This window comes from Camelus bactrianus, chromosome 10 (assembly GCF_048773025.1).
Source record: "Camelus bactrianus isolate YW-2024 breed Bactrian camel chromosome 10, ASM4877302v1, whole genome shotgun sequence".
In the NCBI taxonomy this organism is placed as follows: domain Eukaryota; kingdom Metazoa; phylum Chordata; class Mammalia; order Artiodactyla; family Camelidae; genus Camelus; species Camelus bactrianus.
The window spans coordinates 40,455,907-40,477,777 of NC_133548.1; the positions used below are offsets into that span (position 1 = coordinate 40,455,907).

Genomic DNA, 21,871 nt, shown 5'->3' on the forward strand with positions numbered 1-21,871 from the left:
TAAAGGACACTTCCTTTTTCCTATCTTCTTCCATAAGGGTAGCAGGCTACATCAGACAATTCAGTGAAAGAAGTTCTTCCTCTCCTTCTCCTGTAATGCCCAACTCAATGAATGGTACCATCATCTACCAGCTGTTGAAACCAGAGAGCTGAGCAACTTCTTCATCTCCTCCTGCTTCTTCACTTCACATAATCACCAAATTCTATCATTTCTACCTTCTGGATACCTCTTAAACTATCTTCTTTCTCTTTATTCCTGCCTGTAGCAATCAGAATCTTACACTACAATTATGGCAAAACTTTTTCCAATCTTATCTTCCTTCAATTCAGAATAGTATTTCAATATGCAAACCTGATTATGAAAAAGTCAAGGGCAGCAGTGATTTATTTGAGGGACCTCTCACCAGCTCCGTAACAGGCTTTGCAGAAACATGAACTGTACAAACTGGAGCTGTATACAAGTATGTATTTCTCCTTCTCTCTTTTTTTTAAGACACAATATTATCAACCCTAACCTTTTGTTGCTTCTATATTATCCATTTTCGAATAAGAATTGTTATTACATTATCATTGACTAGTACTGAAAACAGGACAGCCACAGGTTTTGTTTGTTTGTTTGTATGGTGGGGTTAATATAATCTGTTTCTGCCATGTACAATTTTGGGTTTGTAAGAGATTATTTAAAGTTACTCCAATTAGTTTAGAACAGAAATAAGTGGCTACAAAAGAACAGCGTTTAAAAAAGATTGGCTAGAACTATGTTTCAGACAAATCAAGATATTTAATTACCAATAACCTAGTTAAAAACAAAAAATAAATTTTTTATAAAAATAAAAAGCATAACAAAAAAAAAGCAAAAAAGTCTTTATCTATAAACTTAAAGCATTGTATTAACACTTATAATAGATGGTTTTAAACATTTTAATCTCAAACTGAGAAACATAAAGTGGACTTTTTTGAAACTGTTTACAGTGAAAGAATGAGCAATTCAAAATAAATTTCAATTACAAAAGATACACTTTCATAGTTTCAACAGTGTACTTCCAGAGGTAAAAGTTTTCCAGGTGAAAAACACTGCAGAGGCCAGATTTTAAAGCTTCAGATACACTGGAGGCAATGGTCCAAGGAACAGGACCCTGCCTAAGAATTCAGAAATCAGAAGTGCTGACACAGCAGTACACATTAAGAATGGTGATATATATAAGGGAATCACTATGCTGTACACCAGAAATTAACACAACATTGCAAATTGACTATGCTTCAACTGAAAAAAAAAAATGGTGATGTGGCAACACCATATGGTCAGACATCAGCAGTTCCTGGTTCTTCCCCTAAATCTGTGAGTACAAGGTACAGGCATCCTAGCCTCCTCTCCTTCCACCCAAAGTTGTAGGCAAAATTATCCCCAATGGAATATCATCTGAAGACTAAATGTACTAACAAAACTTAATCTCACATATGCCTTTTTAATGACAACAGTCTTCTTTTCTATGCATTGCACGTAAGTAATTTTGCTCTCCCTTTTTTAAATAGGAAAAGTACAAAGGAAAAAGTGGAAACCACCTGTAATTCATAATACACAGATAACTAGTAACATTTTGGTGTATATTCTTCCACCTATTTTTCCTATGTATACACACACAAATAAATATACAGACACTTTTCAAACACAAATATTTGGTTAGAATATACATGCTATTTTGTAACTTCTCTACTTATAAATATACCATGTAATCTTCCCTTGTCAAACTTCTTCTAACTCATAATTTTAAGTTTAATAGTGTTTTATTACATGGATTAATAAGAATTTAGGTGGGGAGGGTATAGTTCAAGTGGCAGAGTGCATGCTTAGCATGCATGAGGTCCTGGGTTCAATTCCCAGTACCTTCTCTAAAAATAAATAATTAAAAAAATTTATTCTATCAATTTTATTTTACTGACCTTTAGGCTAGACTTCATTTTTTTGGAAATGAAATTATGATTGATTAATTTACATAAAACTACTTTATACATTAATGAATAATTTTTCAAACTGCTAAAAAAACAAAGTCTGAAGCTGTGATCATTGGGATTCGTGGGATGTGGTTTGCTCCTCTATCACTTGCTTCACAATTTCTGCCAGTTTTAGTCGATCTACTTTATCTGTGAATCCACGACCATTCTGGCTAAAGCTTTGCAGAGTATCTCTTTGGAGTCTGCATTCTCGGTTATACTTCCTAGCCTCCTGCACTACTTCACTCAGCTTCTCGTCTTCATTCTCTCCAACCTGGGGGAGAATACACTGAGCAATCGCATCTCAGAGCTTTTTCTTAGCTCCATTCTCGTGGTAGGCTAGACTTCAGAAGTAACTGTGTGATGAATACCTGTTAAAACTTTGTACACTTTTCTGTTTCCTTAAGATTCCCATAGAAGAATTTCTGAGGCCAATCACATATTACTCTTGAATTCAACTCTAGGATAATTTAAATAAAAACAAAAAGCTTTGATCTTCTTTAAAGCTCTAAGGTAGTCACTTGTAAATCCTATTACTTTACACTCAACTGTGTGGCCCACTTTTTAGTCCTAATTTAATCTATGTGGCTATCATCCATGAACTACATCCACTTTAAAAATATTTTTTATTTTCTTAAAATTTTTATATTTAATATTAACTATATTTTAATATTCTGCATGCACCTCTTTACATATAATCAAGTGCAGCCAAACTAAAAATTATGTTCAAATTGATCACAACTTCTACGTAACCCTGAGAAATAAACGTGTTACAAGAAACAGTTAATTTTTAACACAAATTTGCAACATTAATTGATTTTTTAACACAACTTTACAGCATCAAATGAAAGTCACTTCTACAGTAGCATCAAGGTAATCTCTGCATTTTTAAAAATCTTAATTTCTTGTAATAACATATAATGGAAAAGAATCTGAAAAGAAAAAATATATACGTATGGGTATGTGTAACTGAATCACTTTGCTGTACACCTGAAACTAACATTGTAAATCAACCATGCTTCAATAAAAAATTTAAGAAAACAACAACAAGCAGTCTTAAGACTCCACTCCATCCTGTGCTTCTTACCACCTTTCTTAAATTCATTCAAGAGACTGCCTTCAGGACAAACAAAAACAGATTTTGTTTTTTGCATTTTTTAAGTCGTGCTAAAAATTCATGCTTTCAACAGATATTTAGAAATGGCCAAAAGTGATTTCAAAATATTTTATGTACCATTTTGGGTCACAATTGATACAAAATGTAAGCACTAAAGAATTTCTTTTGCATGTCTTAGAGTTTTGTTCTGAAGGAAAAATTAAGAGTTCCAAAATCATTCTAGATACTTTAAAACACACTCTAATCTTACAGTAAATTATTTTAAGTAGAAAATTCAGTGTGTACATATATATATATATACACACACATATATAGCTTATGAAATACTTTATTTAAAATAGCTATATTTATGCTATTCTTCATACATATTTTAAACTAAGACTATATGTTAAACATTTTTATCATGGTAAAATATGTATAGAATATACAAAGATATATATTTGTATTAGTTGCATAACATTATAACACTACAAGATGATTTGCCTTCATTTTAAGTTTTAGGACAAGGTATGTGGTTAAAGGAATAGACATTTACATGAGGTCACAAATAAAGTACTGCGATTCAGCTCTCATCTTCTTTCTATAAATAAAAGAACAAGAATGTAAAAAAATTTGGGGTGAGGAGGTAACTAGGTTTATTTACTAATTTTTTTTAATCAAGGCACTGGGGAGTGAACTCAGTGGTAGAGTGCATGCTTAGCACTCTACCACTGAGCTATACTAGCCCTCCCCCTAAGTTTTTGTTATCACTATTGTCAACACTAATTATATAGAGGCAAAATCTCTTTCTTTCCCCTGCCTTTGGGAACTAATAAGAAAAAAAAAATTGTTTTCAATTCTAAGATTTCATCAATAAGGTGTTTTATTATGCTTTTCAATAATTTTATTATGCTTTTCAAGAGAAAAATAACTCTACAATGTTATATTAAACATATAGGTTTATAAAATGTTTAAATGTAAAACAGTATTTCTTAGAATTGGGAGAATAGACTAACCTTCCTTCTTAATTTCCTGCAGTTCTACCCTGACTGATCTTACTTATGCCCAAAGTGAAAAACATCATCTTGAGGCGAATTAAAGATGGCTAAAAATTCTTTACCACTTTTTGTTTTTCCTCTTCCCATGAACCTGGGCTGGCCTTGTGACCAGCTAGGACCAACAGAATGTGACAGAAGTGAAATTGTATGATTTAAAGCAGGAAACTTTTGCTTTTTCACCTCTTGGAATGTTCCCTCTTATAAGCCAGCCATGCAAAAGAAATCCATTTACCCTGGGACCAACATGCTGTGTTAAAACTCTAACAACCCACACAGAGAGAAAGTGGCCACTTAGTGGAGCACTGGAGTGCCTGGTAAGTGAGAAAAGCCTTCTTGGACATTCCATCCAAAGCCAGTCCCAGACAAATGCAGCCAAGTAATAATCCCAGATGATGCATGTGGAGCAGAAAAACTGACTGGCTGCGCCTTTGTCCAAATCCTATCCAACAGAAATGTGAGCAAATAAACTGGTCATTTTAAGCCACTAAGTTTTGGGGTAGGCTGTTCCATAGCAATACACAACAAAAACATATCTAAATATATTTAAGCACAGGCAAGTGCTAGTTGGGAAGAATGGAGTAATGACAGTATTAGTAGTGGGAGGTGAGTGTCCGTTTAGATACTACACCCAACATTAAGGTAAGGCATCTGAACATACATCATAATTTAGGGAAGGGAGCACAATTTTTGAGTCAAAAAAGTTCTATGATGTATTGGAGAAAACCGGTAAGATAAAACAACTGCAAAGTTATAGAAAAGCCTAAAGGACGTCCCACTTGGGAAAACATTTAATTTATCTTAGGTGAGCTACTAGAGAGGCACAAAGTTCTCTACACAGAAAAACCTACCCAATTACAAAAAAGGTATAAAGTATAAAATTAAAACTACTTATTATATGGACAATTCGCAGCAATATTACACTTGTGAGAATAAGGGAAAGTCAACAGTAATTATTTTAACACTATATGCTAAGAGATTGGCCTGTTAGTGCTCACTGCAGAAACAAAGCTAGATTTGCTAGTAAAATTTGAAAAAAAGGAATCACTCAAAAAATAAAACAAACAAAAATGACAGTCTTATTTACAAAAGGTAAACATATTGGGATTAAAACACTGAAAACATTATTTTCTCTTTCAAAGACAGGCTCAGTGCTAGGAACATCTAGAAGTGGTAGACACAGATGGTTCTTCTGTCTAAGGAATCTCAGAACCTATTAAAGGCCAGTGTGTCTCTTAAGTCATCTTGTCTCCTTTTCTTGGCATTCCAAACAGTTCTAAGTTCAAATCTGAGTTCTCTGAAGTTAACATCATAATTTTTGTTTCACACAAAATATACTTCCTAGGTGTTTTGTATTAAAAAACACAAAACAAGGTGTATAATTGATATGTATATTTAGAATGGCATTAGCATGTAGAAAATGATTTAATATCAAAGTCCAAAGTTATCAAGATTAAGATTTTTCTTAAAAAATTAATATGAAGGATTTTAAAGCATTACAAAGGGACTTCTTCACCTCTAAATTTAATAGTCAACCCATTTTCTCTCAAGACTTTCTTCCTTTCAATGGTATTACAAATAATAATGTTATGGCTGCAAACTTACACACACACAAAGTCCATTTTATCTACTTTTTGGTACAGGAACTGTTATGAGCTAAAAAATTAGGCCTTAGAACATTACCCTTCTGGTATTCACAGTTCATGGTTGATATACTGCTATAGATTAAAAAAGAGGATTGAAGCATTATGCTGTACACCAGAAATTGACACCACGTTCTAAATTGACTATACTTCAATAAACACATATATACAAAAAAAAAATTTTTAAGAGGATTGATGGTATAAATATTTTTGCTGATTGAAATTTATTAAATTTATCAGCCTCATTCAGATGGTGCATTTTTACCTTAACAAGCGACAATTTCTGGGATAGTATTGGGGGTCCTAACTTACATAAAAAAAAAAAAGATTATTTTAAAGATCCTCCGTCTACTCCACTCCAACCTCCCCAGCAAACTATAATGTTACATAATTTTTTTCCTAAGTGGTCTCTTGCCAAGGATCACGCGGAGAGGACTAAAAGAGATTAAATAAAGAACCTTGAACTTGGAGGTAAAGAGACCCAAGGAAAATAAGCAAGGTTAAATGGGATGCTACATCACAGGAATGTTTAGGCCTGTAGTGCATACAGGCTGCCAGGAAGGTAACAGTTTTATTTCATTCTTTAAATAAGATTTCTGGGTTTTGACTCTAAATTATTAAATGACTTAATCCTAGCACTATTAATATTTCAGAAAATAAATGTATCAGTAAAAAATAGATAACCACCATTCCCGAAAGTCAAAACAAAGAGTTTCCATAGTTTTTAACAAGTTTTCCACCTCATTCACTTGTTAACAACAATGGACATATATATTCACTTAAGGTGACTTCCTCATTATTAAAATCAGGTAGAAATAAAACAGCCAACAAGCATAAAACTTAAGACATGCCTTGTTATTAAATAAAAATACTAACATGCTGTTACTTGCTCTGCTGATTATCACACTAAAGCAATTACATCAGCAGTCTACCTGTAAAAATTTCTTCTTCATTTCATCAAAGATATTTTGTCTGCATCTCCAAAACACATCCTATGGTATATAAGAACAAAATTAATTACAAATTATTTCTTTAAAATAAAGGTAAGAGTGAAATGAGAACAACTAATCTAAAGACATTTTTGCAACAAAATATATAAGAATTAAAGTATTACTACCTGAGAATTGCTCAAGAATTGTGTGTAAATCAAATATTCTAAGTCACTTATTTTCCCAGTTTTATTGAGATATAATTAACATGTAACACTGTAATAGTTTAAGATACAAAACTTAATGATTTGATATATGTATATTTGCAAAATAACAACTTAGTGTGGTAATTAATTAACATCCATCAACTCAGTTACAAATTTTTTTCCTTGTGATGAAAACTTTTAAGTTCTATTCTCTTAGCAACTTTCAAATATACAGTATTGTTAATTATAGTCATCAAACTGTATCTTACACTCAGAATTTACCTTATAACTGGAAGTTATTACCTTTTTAACCACCTTTACCTATTTCCCTAATCCCCATCCCCTTCCTCTGGCAACCACCCATCTGTTCTCTGTTGCTATGAGTTCAGTTTTTTTAGATTCCACATATAAGTAAGATCATAAAGTATTTGTCTTTCTGTTTCCAAGTCACAAACTATTTTGAGACCATTAAAGGAACTCTGCGAGGAAACCAAAAGATCCCTGATTTTGCTAGTTTATAAATTTGGATTTTTCATATGATAAATATTCTTAAAGCTGCTTAACATTGTTTCCTGCAATGTTTTAATATAAATATCTTCCGTATTGCAAGATAAGCCTACTTTAGCAACTAAGGAATACAGAAATATATAAAAGGAAATAAGGATAATCCATAATCAAGAGATAATCTCCTGAAAAATCTTGGTTTTATATTCCACACTTTTTCTATACAAATTTTGTTTTCCTTCACATTCTTTAATTAATAAAAAGAGAGGCCAATATATTGTTTTAAAAGGTGCTTTTTAATATTCATAGTAGCTTGGATACCATTCTACATCAATAAAAAAGTTATTTGCTTTTATAATAAAAATATATTTCTATTATAATAGTACCACATAGTTTTTTGACAAGCAACTCTAAAATAACCCCTAGAGCAATTATTAACAATTTGATATACACCCTATCAGATCCTTCTACATTCTATGCAAATATAGATCCTATGCATAGATTATTAACCAAAAACGATCATTCTGTACACCATTATTTGAATTCTGCTCCTTTTCCTTCAATACTCACTCACCTTTCTGGGCCTAAACATTCAGTTTAAACACTAAAGTGTTCTACTATATAGGCAAACTATAATTTATTTAACTAATCTGCCTAACTAATCTGCTATTAATGGGCATTTAGACATCTTCAAATTTTCACTACAACTTTTTTTATTTGTACAATTTTTTTCCCCTGAAGATAATTTCACAAAGAAAGAAACACTAGATCAAAGGTTATGTACCCATTTTTAGGATTTTTTGATACATGATGCAGAAAAGTTCAGTATCTTTTCCACAAATAAGAATTAAACTACAACTATTTTTCAAATACTGTTTTAGGTGCTGAGAAAACAGCAGTGAACAAAAGCCCCTGCCCTGAAGGAGCTGACAGTATATAGATGGAACTCAACCAAAAACAAATCTAAACTATAAGGTATCCACCAGCCTCAGAGTCTTTGTTTTTCTGTACACTGTACCTGGGGTGTTCTTCCTCTATAGACATTCTTACCTACTTTTTTCAAGTATCATTGTGGTGGCTTTAAAATAGGTCCACAAAATTTTTGACACGCCTCCCAGGAAGAACAGAAGTCTAATTCCAGTCCCTTTCAATATGGGACGGTCTTAGTGACTTCCTGTGATACACAGCACGACTTTCAAGGCTGGGCTAGAAAAGTTAACACAGCTTCTGCCTTGCTCTCTCTCAGATGCTCACCCTTGGAACCTGACAACTATGCCTTGTAGGAGCCAAGCAGCCACATGGAAAAGTCATGTGTAGATGTTCCAGCCACAGCTCAAATGAGATCTCAGCTGGCAATCAGCACCAGCCAGCATTCCTATCAGGAAGTATTCAAATTATTTCAGCCCCTAGCCTTTCAGATGTTCCAGCTGATGCCTAGCAGAGCAGAAATAAGCTGTCCTGGTCCAGCTTTGCCCAAATTGCACATCAGTGAACAAAAGTCATTAAGTTTGGGGGCAGACTGTTATAAAGCAAAAGATAATCTGAAAATAATCAATTTCTCAAACTGGTCCTCCTCTCACCATTCTATTTAAAATTGCAGTTCTCTTCATATCCCTTCCTTGCTTCAGGTTTCTGCATAGTACTTAGAGCCACCTGATGTATTTGTTTATATTCTACTTGTTTACTGTTAAATCCAAAAAATTTCCATTTTGGACTTAATTAAGTTAATTTGAATTTGTGATGTGATTAGCCCATCAGAGTTTTCTTTTGTTCAAAGTGCTTATAGACATAATGAGCTAAATGTCATGCATATTTGTGAAGAAGCATCCTGGAATGAGAGGCACTCCTTGATCTTTATGAAAGAAAGTTACTGTTTTGCCTTACTGCTTAATTTAATGTAGTAAAATAAAGCAGACAAAGTTTGAAAAAAACCAACAAACTAAAACTTCCATTATGAGACAAGATGAAATGGCAGACTGGATTACCCTGCCCACCTTAAACAACTATATATGAAATATATGAAACAATGGTTCCCAAATATTATTAAACAACAGGTAACACAGGACAGTGATCAGAAACAAACAAGGTAAGTTACCTTCCAGGCTGCAGTGCAGGAAGAGAGAACCCAGGTAGAGATCAGCAATCTCCCTGAGTTGAAGAGATGAGGTTGGAAGTTCAAGTGGGTCAATTTGGCCAGAATTTACAGAGCAAAATAATGAACACAAGAAAGCTGTGCAAATAGCAAGCTCGAGACCTGTAGTGGTCCTCCTTGAGTATTGAGCTGAGTATTCATCAGCATATGCACGTGAAGAAACCACCTGAGGCAGGGGAAAGAACCATAGGAAAGAATCCCTGGAGTTCACTTCAATTCCCACCAGCCAGAATGAAGAAAAATCTCATAATACACAGGTGTCAGATAAGAGTACTCAGAAAAGTACTGTCTCAGTAGTGGGACCAAATTAGGCCTAGTCTAAAGGCTACTCTGGCTCAATCTTACAAAGCCTTCTAAAAGCAAGCCTCCAAAGGATCAAGATGTTTACAAGTAAATTAGCTTTATCAGAGAACAAAGATCAAGAATATTTATGGAAATAAAAAATACCCAGCACCCCTCAATGTAAAATTCAGTGTTTGACATCCATAGGCATACACAAAAGTAGGAAATGATGACCCATAATGAGAAGAAAAAAATCAATGAAAACCAACCCAGAATGACACATGACAGAACTGGTAGGCAAGAATATAAAAGGTTTTAATTATATTCTATATTTCAAGAAGGTAGAGGAAAGTGAGTAAAGGAAAAACATGGAGGATATAAAAAAGATCCAACTCAAATTTCTAGAGATGAAAAGTACAGTATCTGAGATGAAATATACAATGGGTGGGATTAACAGATTAGGTACCACTGAACAAAAGATTAATGCACTTGAAGACACAGCAAGGTAAACTATCAAAAATGAGATATAGAGGAAAAGTTTACACACACGTAAAAGCAAAGTAAGTGGAACATCTTTTTTTATCAGAAACCAAGGAGGCCAGAAGGAAGTTGCAGAATATTTTTCTGGTGTTCAAAGGAAATAACTGTTAACGCAGAATACTATAAACCAAAAAAAAAAAAAAAAAAAAAAAGTCCTTCAAGAATTATTACTGAATGCAAATTCATGTGCCCAAGACACAGTGAGGCCAAACAAACGGAAATGCTGGAGTCTAGAGCAGAGAAAGGTTTATTGCAGGGCCAAGCAAGAAGAATGGGTGCTTCGTGCTCTAAATCCCTGAATTCCCCATGGGGAGAAGTTTTTATAGGGAAAATTCAGGGTGAGGGCTACAGTGTGGCTTTCTTCTGATTGGCTGGTGGTGAGGTAACAGGGAATGCTCTTGTGCTTAGCCAGAAGTTACCATCCTCCACCTGGGTAGGGGCCTTAATTCGTATAGAAGAACTCGGAAGTACTAATATGTATATTCCTTGATGAGGAACCTGCCCCATGGCTGCGCTATTGTTTCTTGACTGCTCCTTCTCTCTTTCTGCGTTACCTCCCTTCCCTGACTAGGAACTGCTTGAATCTGCCCTTCGAAACTCAGGGAAGGTCAAGGAGGCTGAATGAAGCCTATTTCCTATAAAGAAGAAAAGGGGGGAACACGGAAAGGATGTGTACCAGGGAGGGCCCAATGGGTTCTTCTGTTTCAGAATAACAAAGAAATTGCTTTCATAACCAAGCAGAATTCAAGACCTGCTTGGATAAAGGAAAGCTAAAAGAATTTGGCTCCAGTAGAACTACCCTAAAGGAATGGCTAAAGGAAGTTCTTTAAATAAAAAGGAAAGAAAGAGGAAAAATGAAAGATTACCCTAAAATTAACTAAAACAATTAGACTTTCAGTTGATTTCTCAACAGCAAAAATGGAATCCAGAAGACTGAAGCATACCTTTAACGATCTAAAAAATAATAAACACTATTAGTCCAGAATGTTACACACAGCAAAAATGTCTTTCAGGAATGCAAAAACAGATTTTTATGACCAGTAGATCCTCATTAAAGAAACTCTAAAAAAGATATTTTCCTTCTTCTTCTGTACCAGTTTTTATGCTTAGGTACTCTTTTCCTGTCTAAGAATCTTTTCTAAGGGCGAAAATCCCTTAACATCTGTCCATAACCACATGAGAGAATTTAAGTGAGAAACACTCACTTGAGAAAGGTCAATTCCTGTAAAAGGTTTGTATCCTCATCATCACAAAAGGCTACAAAAGCTTGAGACATATGCTCTTAGAACTTCACTGAAAGTTCATGAAGGAAGAGAGGATATTTCCTCTTCTGTCTTCCTGCTTATATTACAGAAAGTTGTATTTTGCAGTAACCTCTCAAAAAAAAGTACATGTGCAGAAAGAAAAGTGGTCCTAGAGGAAAAGTGATGAATTCTGATTTACCCATCTAGCCTGATGACACCGAGGTATATCTGATTTCTTCTAAACAAGTACCACCGTAGTGTCATAATCATGTGGTGCCATAATCATGCCCACCATGAAGAAAACTTTCTGGAAAAACCTCCAACAGATCTATGCATACGCAATGGGTAAACAATGAGTTCATATACTGTCAGCTAATCATAAACATGGAGAGGTTTTGCTTATCTAATACGGAATAGAGACTGTTCATGAATTCTAGCTTTAAAAAACCATATTCCCTCTCCTGAGCCTTGTGTCACATCCTCTGTACTGAACCTAGTTCCCTCCTTGATAGTAACATTTTGACTCAGTGTTTAAACCCAGATCCCAAAGTATTTATTTTGTCTTGAACAAAGGAGTGAGATACAAAAAGAAATGAATACCTACAAAAGTTAACTCAAAATGGATTAAAGACCTAAATTTAAAGGCTAAAATTTTAAAACTATTAGAAGAAAACATAGAAGAAAAGCTTCATGAAACTGGATTTGGCAATAATTTCTTGGATATCATACCAAAAGTAGAGACAATAACAACAATAACAAAATAGATAAATTGGACTTCATTAAAATTCAATTGTTTGTGTATCAAAGGACAACAGAGCAAAAAGGCAATCTATGGAAGGGGAGAAAATACATGCAAATCATGTATCTGTTAAATGATTAATATCCAGAATATATAAAGAATTCTAACAACTCTCCCAGAAATAAACCCACAGACCTATATCAATTAATTTTCAACAAAGGAGGCAAGAACATACGATGGAGGAAGAGACAGTCTCTTCAGCAAGTGGTGCTGGGAAAACTGGACAGCCGCATGTAAATCAATGAAGTTAGAACACTTCCTCATTCCATACACAAAAATAAACTCAAAATGGCTTAAAAACTTAAATATAAGACAAGACATGATAAATCTCCTGGAAGAAAACATAGGCAAAACATTCTCTGACATAAATCTTATCAATGTTCTCCTAGGGCAGTCTACCCAGGCAACAGAAATAAGAGCAAAAATAAACAAATAGGACCTAACTAAACTTATAAGCTTTGCATAGCAAAAGAAACCATAAGCAAAACAAAATGACAACCTACAGAAGGGGAGAAAAATATTTGCAAATGATGTGACTGACAAAGGCTTAATTTTCAGAATATATAAATAGCTCATATAACAATAACAACAACAAAAAACCCAATCCAAAAATGGGCAGAAGATCTAAATAAGCAATTCTCCAATGAAGACATACAAATGGCCAATAGGCACATGAAAAAATGCTCAATATCACTAAAAATTATCAGAGAAATGCAAATCAAATAATGAGATATCACCTCACATCAGTCAGAATGGCCATCATTCAAAAGTCCATGAATGATAAATCCTGGAGAGAGTGTGGAGAAAAGGGAATCCTCCTATACTGCTGGTGGGAATGTAGTTTGGTACAGCCATTATGGAAAACAGTATGCAGATACCTCAAAAACCTAAGAATAGACCTACCATGTGATCCAGCAATCCCACTTCTGGGTATATATCTGGAGACAACTCTAATTCGAAAAGATACATGCACACCAATGTTCACAGCAGCACTATTTACAGTAGTCAAGACACATGGAAGCAACCTACATGTCCATCAACAGATGATTAGATAAAGAAGTTGTGGTATATTCATACAATGGAATACTATTCAGCCATAAAAAGAGTAAATTATGTATGTTATCACAATTAAAAAAAAAGTGAATAGTAAAGAATTATAAATATGTGGGTAAACTATAAACAGCAATGTCTTCTATGCTTAAAAATGAAAAGACAGAATTAGGATGCTCCCGGGGTCTCCTTCTGCTCCAACCTTTAAGGCTGCTTGCTAGGATGTCGGTGCCCCAAAACCCTAGACAGACTCGCACGATAGACAGGACAGTGTGACGCCTCTCATTCAGCAGAAAGTAGATACAGAAGAAGAGACCTTCACCCCTGTTTCAAAGATTTGTCATTGCCAATCTGTTAGGGGGAAATGTGGGGCCAACTGACATCCTTCAAAGTACCTTCAAAGTCCAATGACCCTCATTCCTGGGCTCTCCGATGTCTGCCATGTCTGCCATGTCTGCCGGTGATTCCTCAACAGATAAAGTACATTCTTTACTGGGTGTGTTTGCCCTAACAAACTAATAGCCCTGGGTAATGCCTAATCCCACAATAGCTCAGGATGGCTTGCTTCAGCCCACCTCATTAGAGTCATCACAGGGCACTAAACTTCTTACCTCAACTATAACCCATCAGAGACTTGTGCACAAACCAATCAGGTACCTTTTGACTCTGTCTTATAAAAGACCCCAACAACTGGCTTACAGGCATCTCTCTGTGTGGCCCACTGTTGTCTATGGCAGTGTAACCTAATAAACTCCTTTACTATTCGCCTCAAAAAAGAAAAAAAAAAGAAAAGAATTATATAACAACTATACCATATAAGTGAGAGTGTTACTGGAATTAAAGTATTCTAATATCCTTACAGTATTCAAGAGGAAATTAAAGATAACTAAAAGTTTTACACTGTGGTAAGTGTACATATTAAATTATTTTAAATACACTTACACTAAAAGAATATACACAGTATATAACTTCCACACCAACAGAACAATTAAAGTGGAATGAAAAAATAATAATTTAAATCTAAAGAATCCAAGAAAGAAAAGAAAAGAAAAAGAAGCAAAAATAATAGAATAGGTTAAATCATGTCCCCAAAGATATCAGGTCCTAATCCCAAGAATTTATAAATTTTACCTTCTATGGCAAAGACTGCAGATATGATTAAGCTAAGGATCTTGAGATGATAGATTACCCTAGATGTGACAGTTTTAAATGTCAAATAAAATAGCTTTGAAATAGACAAAGCAAAAACTGATAGCACAATGAAAAAAAAAAATCCAACATCTTAGTTTGAGATTTTAATATACATCTGTTGTTGTTGACAGATTTAACAGACCAAAAAAACCAAAAAATCAACAAAGACACAGAAAAACACACATCAAAATTAACAAGACTGATCTAACTGATATATGAAAAACTATACTTAACAGCTGCAAATATACATTCTTTTAAAGCACACATAGAATATTTATAAAAACTGACTTGATATTAGGTTTTATTATAAGCCAAGCTTCAACAAATTTCAAAAGACTAGCATCATATAGAACACTTCCACTATAATGCAAATGAATTAAATATCAGTAACAAAAATATAAGTAGGAAAATCATATATAATTACAAAATTAAGAAACACTAATTCATGGGTCAAAGAAGAAAATAGAAGATATTAAGAATCAAATGATAATAAAAATGTATCAAACTTGTACAGCATACTGGGTGGGGAGGGGAAGCGGGCTTTTCTGCAAAATAGGTGAGTCTTTGTGGGACTAGGCAGAGGTGAGATAATGAAGAGTGAAAAGCCAGAAGAACTACAAAACCTAGAGCTGAAAAAATAGTTCTCTGCTACTAATGGTGTTTGGGGCTGTGGCTGGTCCCCAGAGAGCTGAAAACAAAACCAAAATCTGTTATCATGTAACTGAAGCACCAAAGGAGAAGAAATAAAAAGGTAAAAGCAGAAATTGATGAAATATAAAATAAAAATACTATAAAGAAAATTATCATTGCCAAAAGCTGCTTCTATTAAACAACAAAACCTAATTAATAATAAACCACTGGTAAGATTAATCCCCAAAAAAGAGAAAACACAAAAAATATTAAAGAAAACAGGATGTAACTATTAGATACAACAAAGTAAAACATAAAAGAATGTCACAAGCAAATTTATGTCAACATATTTGAAAACATAATGGAATGGATAAACTTCCAGAAAAATAATACTTGTCAAACAAACTCAAAGGAAAACAAAAGAAAACCATGATAGTCCTAAAGTTATTAAATTGAGTCAGTAGGTAAAAATCCTCCAATAACAACAGAAAAATTTCAGGTCTGGATGATTTTACTAAAGATTTTCCAAATATTCAAAGATAATACAATTTTTAGAGAAAATTTTCTCAGTTATAGAAAATGAAGAACACTCTAAATCATATTATGAGGCTAGCATGTGATATTAAACTCTAAAAAGATACCATAAGAAAGGAAAATTATAAACCAGTATCACTCACGAAAACAACTGTAAAAACTGTGAAACAAAGTACTAGGAAACTGAGTCTAGCAATGTATTAAAGCGTAATAACATCACAACCAGGTTCATTTAACATTGGAAATGTCAATTTATATAATGCCACATATTAACAGATTAAAACAGAAAATCATGACAATACATATAATACAGAAAATGTATCTGAGGTGGGGAGGGTATAGCTTAGTAGTGAAGTGCATGCCTAGCATGCACGAGGTCCTGGGTTCAATCCCCAGCACATCCATTAAAAATAAATAAACTTAATTACCTCCCTCCTTCCAAAAAACCAAAACCAAACAAAAACAAAACAAAACAAAAAAGAAAATACATCTGAAAGTAAACATCTTTTCATGATAATGTATAACAAAATATGAAGAATATTTCCTTAACTTGATAAAGTGCAACTATAAAAACTTACAGCAAATATATTTAATAATGAAATACTGAAAGCTTTCACTTTAGGAACAAAACAAGGGTGAACACCAGTCACTACTTCAAGTCAACACTGCACCAGAGGAACAGTGCAATAAGCAAGAAAAAGAAAACAACCTAAATGGATTAAAAGTGCAGTCATCATACAAAGATGTCATGACTGTCTACCTAGAAAATCCAAAAGATCTTACAAATAAATTATTACCATTAACAATAGCTTATCAAGGTTTCTATGTATTAAAAACCCAATAAACCAACAACAGATTAAAAACACAATAAAAATACTTACAATAGCATCTTAGAATATAAAGTACTCATGAATACATCAAACCAAAAGCTTGCAAGCCTTTTACGGAAAAACTATAACATCTCTTTTTAAGAAATTTAAAAAGGTCTGAATAAATGGTAAGATAATGAAAGACGCAAAATGTTCATAAACTGGAAGACTATTTTGTAAAGAAGTCAACTCTCCTAAATTAATCTATAGATCCAATATAATTCCAATAAAAATTCCAACTCTGTGTATGTGTGTGTGCACGTGCATGTGTGTTCTGGGAGTGGAGGGGGGACTAAAGGGATGATTCTCAAATCTGTATGAATATACAAAGCTACAAGAATAGCCAAGACACTCCTGAGCAACAAAAAGTCTGAGGCATTTGTACCAGATATCAGTAAGTAATAAGAAGCTATAGATAGGAATTAAGATAGTGTGGTACTGGTGCAGCAAATTATCCCCAAAGCAGAACCAGACATACATATAGAAACTTTGATTAGAGTAAAGATAAACTTTTCAGTAAATGGTCTTGGGATAAGGAGATACACATAGAGAAAAACACACACAAACATTTAGTGCATATCTCATAACCATACATTAAAAAACAAACAGTTCCAGGTGAATTAAAGACCTAAAGATGAAAGCCAAAACTGTTAAGTCCTTTAAAAGGTAATTATTATCTTTAAAATTTTAGAACATGAAAAAAAATCTTAAGTATATAAAAAGCACAAAAATGAAAAGGAAAACAGTGATTAAGATCAGATCAAAGTAAAGACTTCTTGATTTTACAAAATTAAAAGGGTGAAAAAATAAGAAACAAATTGGGAAAGGACATTTACATCAATTGTAACAAAGACCTGGTATCCCCAGAATAAAAGGTAAGTTCCATAAGTCAGAAACAAAAAGAGAACCCAATAGAAAAATGGACAAAGATATTAGCCATTTTCTCCTATTCTCCATGTATAAGAGATTCTTAGAAAAGAATGATTAGCTCACAAAGAAAATTTTTAAATGTACATTATTATTAGTAAGCAAAAAGATATACTTCAAACCAAGAACTCTCACTCACTGTTAGTGGAAATGTAAACTGATACAACCTTTTAGGAAAAGTTTGATATTACCTATAAATCTGAAAATATGTTTATTCCACAATCCACCAATCTCACCACTAAGAAAATCTAACCATTTATCTACCTATCTGTCAAACCAACCATCCATCCATCCATCCATCCGTCCACCATCTCCTAGAGAAACTCTCACCCCAGGTAACAAGAGACATGTACAGAAATATTTATAGTACCATTGTTCAAAATAGCACAAAACTGTAAACATCCCAAATGAGCTTCCATGGATAAATAAACCATAATATATTCACAGAGAACAAGTTTATATAACAGTGAAAAAGAATGAACTACTGTTATGTACCATCAACATGGATGTATCTCAAAACCAAAAGTGAAAGAGTTAAGTCACAGCAAAATACATGCCACAGACCAACACCCACAAAATGATTCTACTTGCATAAAGTTCAAAAATACAAAAAACCAACCATTTTATTCTTTATAAACATGGTTTATTGTGGTGAAAAAAAAAACGTAATCTATTATCAAAAATTAAGAATGTGGGGGTTGGTATAGCTCAGTGGTATAGCACATGCTTAGCATGCATGAGGTCCTGGGTTCAATCCCCACTACCTCTCTTAAAAAATAAGTAAAATTTAAAAAGGTTAATCTTAAAGGGAAAAAAAAAAAGATTCAAGAGGAAAAAATTAAGGATGGGGGCAGAGGCAGGGATACAATTGAAGAAGGATTTATTAAGGATTTCTGTTCTACAGGTAATGTTTTATATCCTGGAAAGATGAGCAAGTAATTATTTTATTTTGATTTAAACTGTACATATTCATTCACTGTTTTGTATGCATCCTACACATCACAGTAAAATGCAATCAAAATGGGAAAAAAGCACAGATGACTAAGCATCAAAATTAATTCACTAAGACTAATGCACATCTTATTTTTGATAGTATTAGACTGATATATCAACAAATATGAAAACCACAAAGTATCGTGATATTAGAAAAGTGCATTTAATAAAATCAGCTATAACACTGATATACATAAAATGACAAAATGTGCCTACAGAATTATAACTCTTAAAATTATGCCAAAAGATTACCTATCTTTGGCCTATTTTAAGTGTTTAGACAGTTATGAAAAACAGAAAAAAAAGATCAAATTTAAAGAAGAATCTAAGGAGCAGTTAGTGCAATAAACTATCAATTTCAAAACTATCTCAATAGACAGAACCAAAACAAAGATTTAAAATACGAATAAAGCCCATTTTGGTCCAAAAAATAAACTGGATATTCACAATAACCCACCAATTTTACCTTTGAGAGTTCATCCAAAGATAAAGTCAATGAAGTTGCAAACATGAATGTAAAAGGATTTTTTGCAGAACACTACGGGTAAAAGAAATATACTGAAAGTTGTCTAATTAGAAAAAGAAGGCAATAATTTATAAGAAAAATATGGTAAATACCTGCAGTGGAATACCACACAGCCTTTAATCCTATATGACATTTACTGACAAGGGAAAATATCCCATATATATTGCTAAGAAATAATGCTAGCCTTAAAACAAGAAACATAATAACACTTTTTAAAAAATCTGTATTGGAAAGGAAAAGGAGGAGAAATGTACGAAATAAAAGAATTACATCAAAGTATTAACAGTATTGTCTTTGAGGGATAGAATTAGAGGTGATTTTTTTTTCCTTATGCCTTTCTAGGACTTCTAAGTGTTTGGCACCACACTGACATTTTTTAAAATTTTTAATTTAATTAATTTAATTAATTAATTTAGTTAATTAATTAATTTTAAAATTGGGGCACTGGAGATTGAACCCAGGACCTTATACATGCTAAGCAGGCACTTTATCACTGAGCTATACCCTCCCCTCTATCATACATTTATGTTTGTTTTTACAATTTAAATGTAAATAATAAGAAAGAATCTTTGCAAATTTAGGTAACTCCCATATAAAGTAAAAATGTTTTAAGTGTTAGTCTACTCCTACACTCTCAATCAAGAGATCAAACAACCAAGAAATATTCAATAAGATACAGTAAGAAAATGAAAGTAATTTGCCTAGGGCAGTGCATCAAAACTGGGGAGACTTCAAGGACTACACTCCTAGCATGCACAGCAAATAGCATGACGAGTCTACAGAAAACAAACAACAAAACTAGCAAGATCAAAATCCGGTAACATTAATAGACGTTAACATACAGACACTGGGCAGTTTGAGAGTAGTACCTAAGAAAATAGTTGAAGGAACTAAGGATATCTAAAATAGAGAAGGCTTATGATAATAAACTTCAACTTCTAGGATTCCTCTACTTCATATAACACATATTTGGAAAAACAGAAGGCAGAAAAAAGGCTAGGAGACTCTTAAAAGGAAATTAAAAAGAAGATATTCATTTAGATAGTAGTTAAAAAGAATTAATGTCATTTGCAGCATTAGAGCTACACACAGTATCTTTAAAATATCTAATACTTTCATTTCTGGGACAAGAGGGAGTGTATGAGGGGGACAGGGCGGGGGGTGAGAAGGGACAGACCGGGATTTCAAAATGTAGACTAGATAAACAAGATTGTACTGTGTAGCACAGGGAAATATATACAGGATCTTGTGGTGGCTCACAGCGAGAGAATGTGACAATGAATGTATGTATGTTCGTGTATAACTGAAAAATTGTGCCCTACACTGGAATTTGACATGTTGTAAAATGACTATAACTCAATAAAAAAATGTTAAAAAAAAAAAAAAAAAGGAGGGAGTGTATGGACTTCTCCCTATTCCTCCGGCTAAATATAACTGAAAACATTATGTATAAAACAAAGGTAAGAAGACATTGGAAGGTGGAGAGGAAGCAGACTGACTAGGGATCTCAGGATCCAAGGAACAAAACATGGTGGTTAACTATCCAGATTTCTTTTTACCTAATATATCCTAGTCTAACTTTAAAAAAAGTCCAAGAGGCTGATTTTTGGTAAAGATGGCAGAGTAACAGGATAACAAGCTCGCCTCTCCTCAGGACTACAACAAAAACACAACTGACTGATAATAAACAGCCACCAAAAAACAAAACAAACAAACAAAAACAAAAACAAAAAAAACCCTGGAACCTAGCCAAAAAAAAAAAAGATCTTCGTTGACTGGAAACATAAAGAGGGAACCACAGCAAGAAAGTAGGAGAGGCGTGCAGGTGATATAACTGGGCCCCATAACCCCGGGTGGACAACCCACAAGCTGTAGAACAATTAAGTTACAGAAGCCCTCCCACAGGAGAGTTCTGAGCCTCATGTCAGGCTCCCCAGCCTGTGGTTCCAGCATTGGGAGGAGGAGACCCCAGAACATCTGGTTTTGAAGGCCACGGGGACTTAACTCCAGAAGCCCCATGGGACTGAGGGAAACGGAGACTTCTACCTCTTGGGAGGCAGACACAGAATCTCATGCACAGGGGATCCAAGGGCAGAGGCAGTGACTTCATAGGAACCTGGGCCAGACCTGCCTGCTCATTTTGGAAGTCTCCTGGGGAGGTAGGGGACACCTATGGCTCATCCAAGGGACATAAAAGCTGGTGGCAGACATTCGGGGAGTGTTCATCTGCAGGAGCTTTCCTGGAAGATGACATCTTGCCTGGGTTATTAGCATTTAAGACCTAGCCCCACCCAACACCCTGTAGGCTAAAGTGCTGGGAAGCCTCAGGGCAAACAACATACTGGGTGGGAATACAGCCCCACCCATTAACAGACTTTCTGAGCCCAGTGCCACCTCTAGACACTCCCCAAGGCCACCAGAGGGCCAGGACCAAGCTCCACGCAGCAGTGAGCAGGCACTGACCCCTCTGCCAGGAAACCTGCACAAGCCTCACCCACAAGGGGACAGATACCAGAAGTAAGAAAACAACAATCCCAAAGCCTGTGGAAGGAATCTGCAAACTCAGGCCAGACTCTACCCTGGAACCAGCTGGAGCTGGCCCTTGGGTGACAAGAAAGGAGTGCACTGCGAGGACGCATAGGACGTCTCCTACAGAGGGCCACTTATCCAAGGTTTAGAAACATAACTACCCTACATAAAAAGTACAAAT

At 34.3% G+C, this 21,871-nt stretch overlaps 1 protein-coding gene across 2 annotated transcripts in view; it reads right to left on the reverse strand.

Annotated features, from left to right (window-relative positions):
• Nucleotides 1-21,871, reverse strand: part of USP47 (ubiquitin specific peptidase 47) — a 113,910-nt gene that overhangs the window by 65,219 nt on the left and 26,820 nt on the right. The window contains exon 2 of one of the 2 annotated variants that reach the window (XM_074372387.1): nucleotides 6,718-6,777. The exons of the other annotated variant lie outside the window; for it this stretch is intronic. Within the exon in view, the coding sequence (XP_074228488.1) occupies nucleotides 6,718-6,777 (60 nt within the window). The remainder of the gene's footprint in view (nucleotides 1-6,717; nucleotides 6,778-21,871) is intronic. 2 annotated transcript variants of the gene reach the window in all.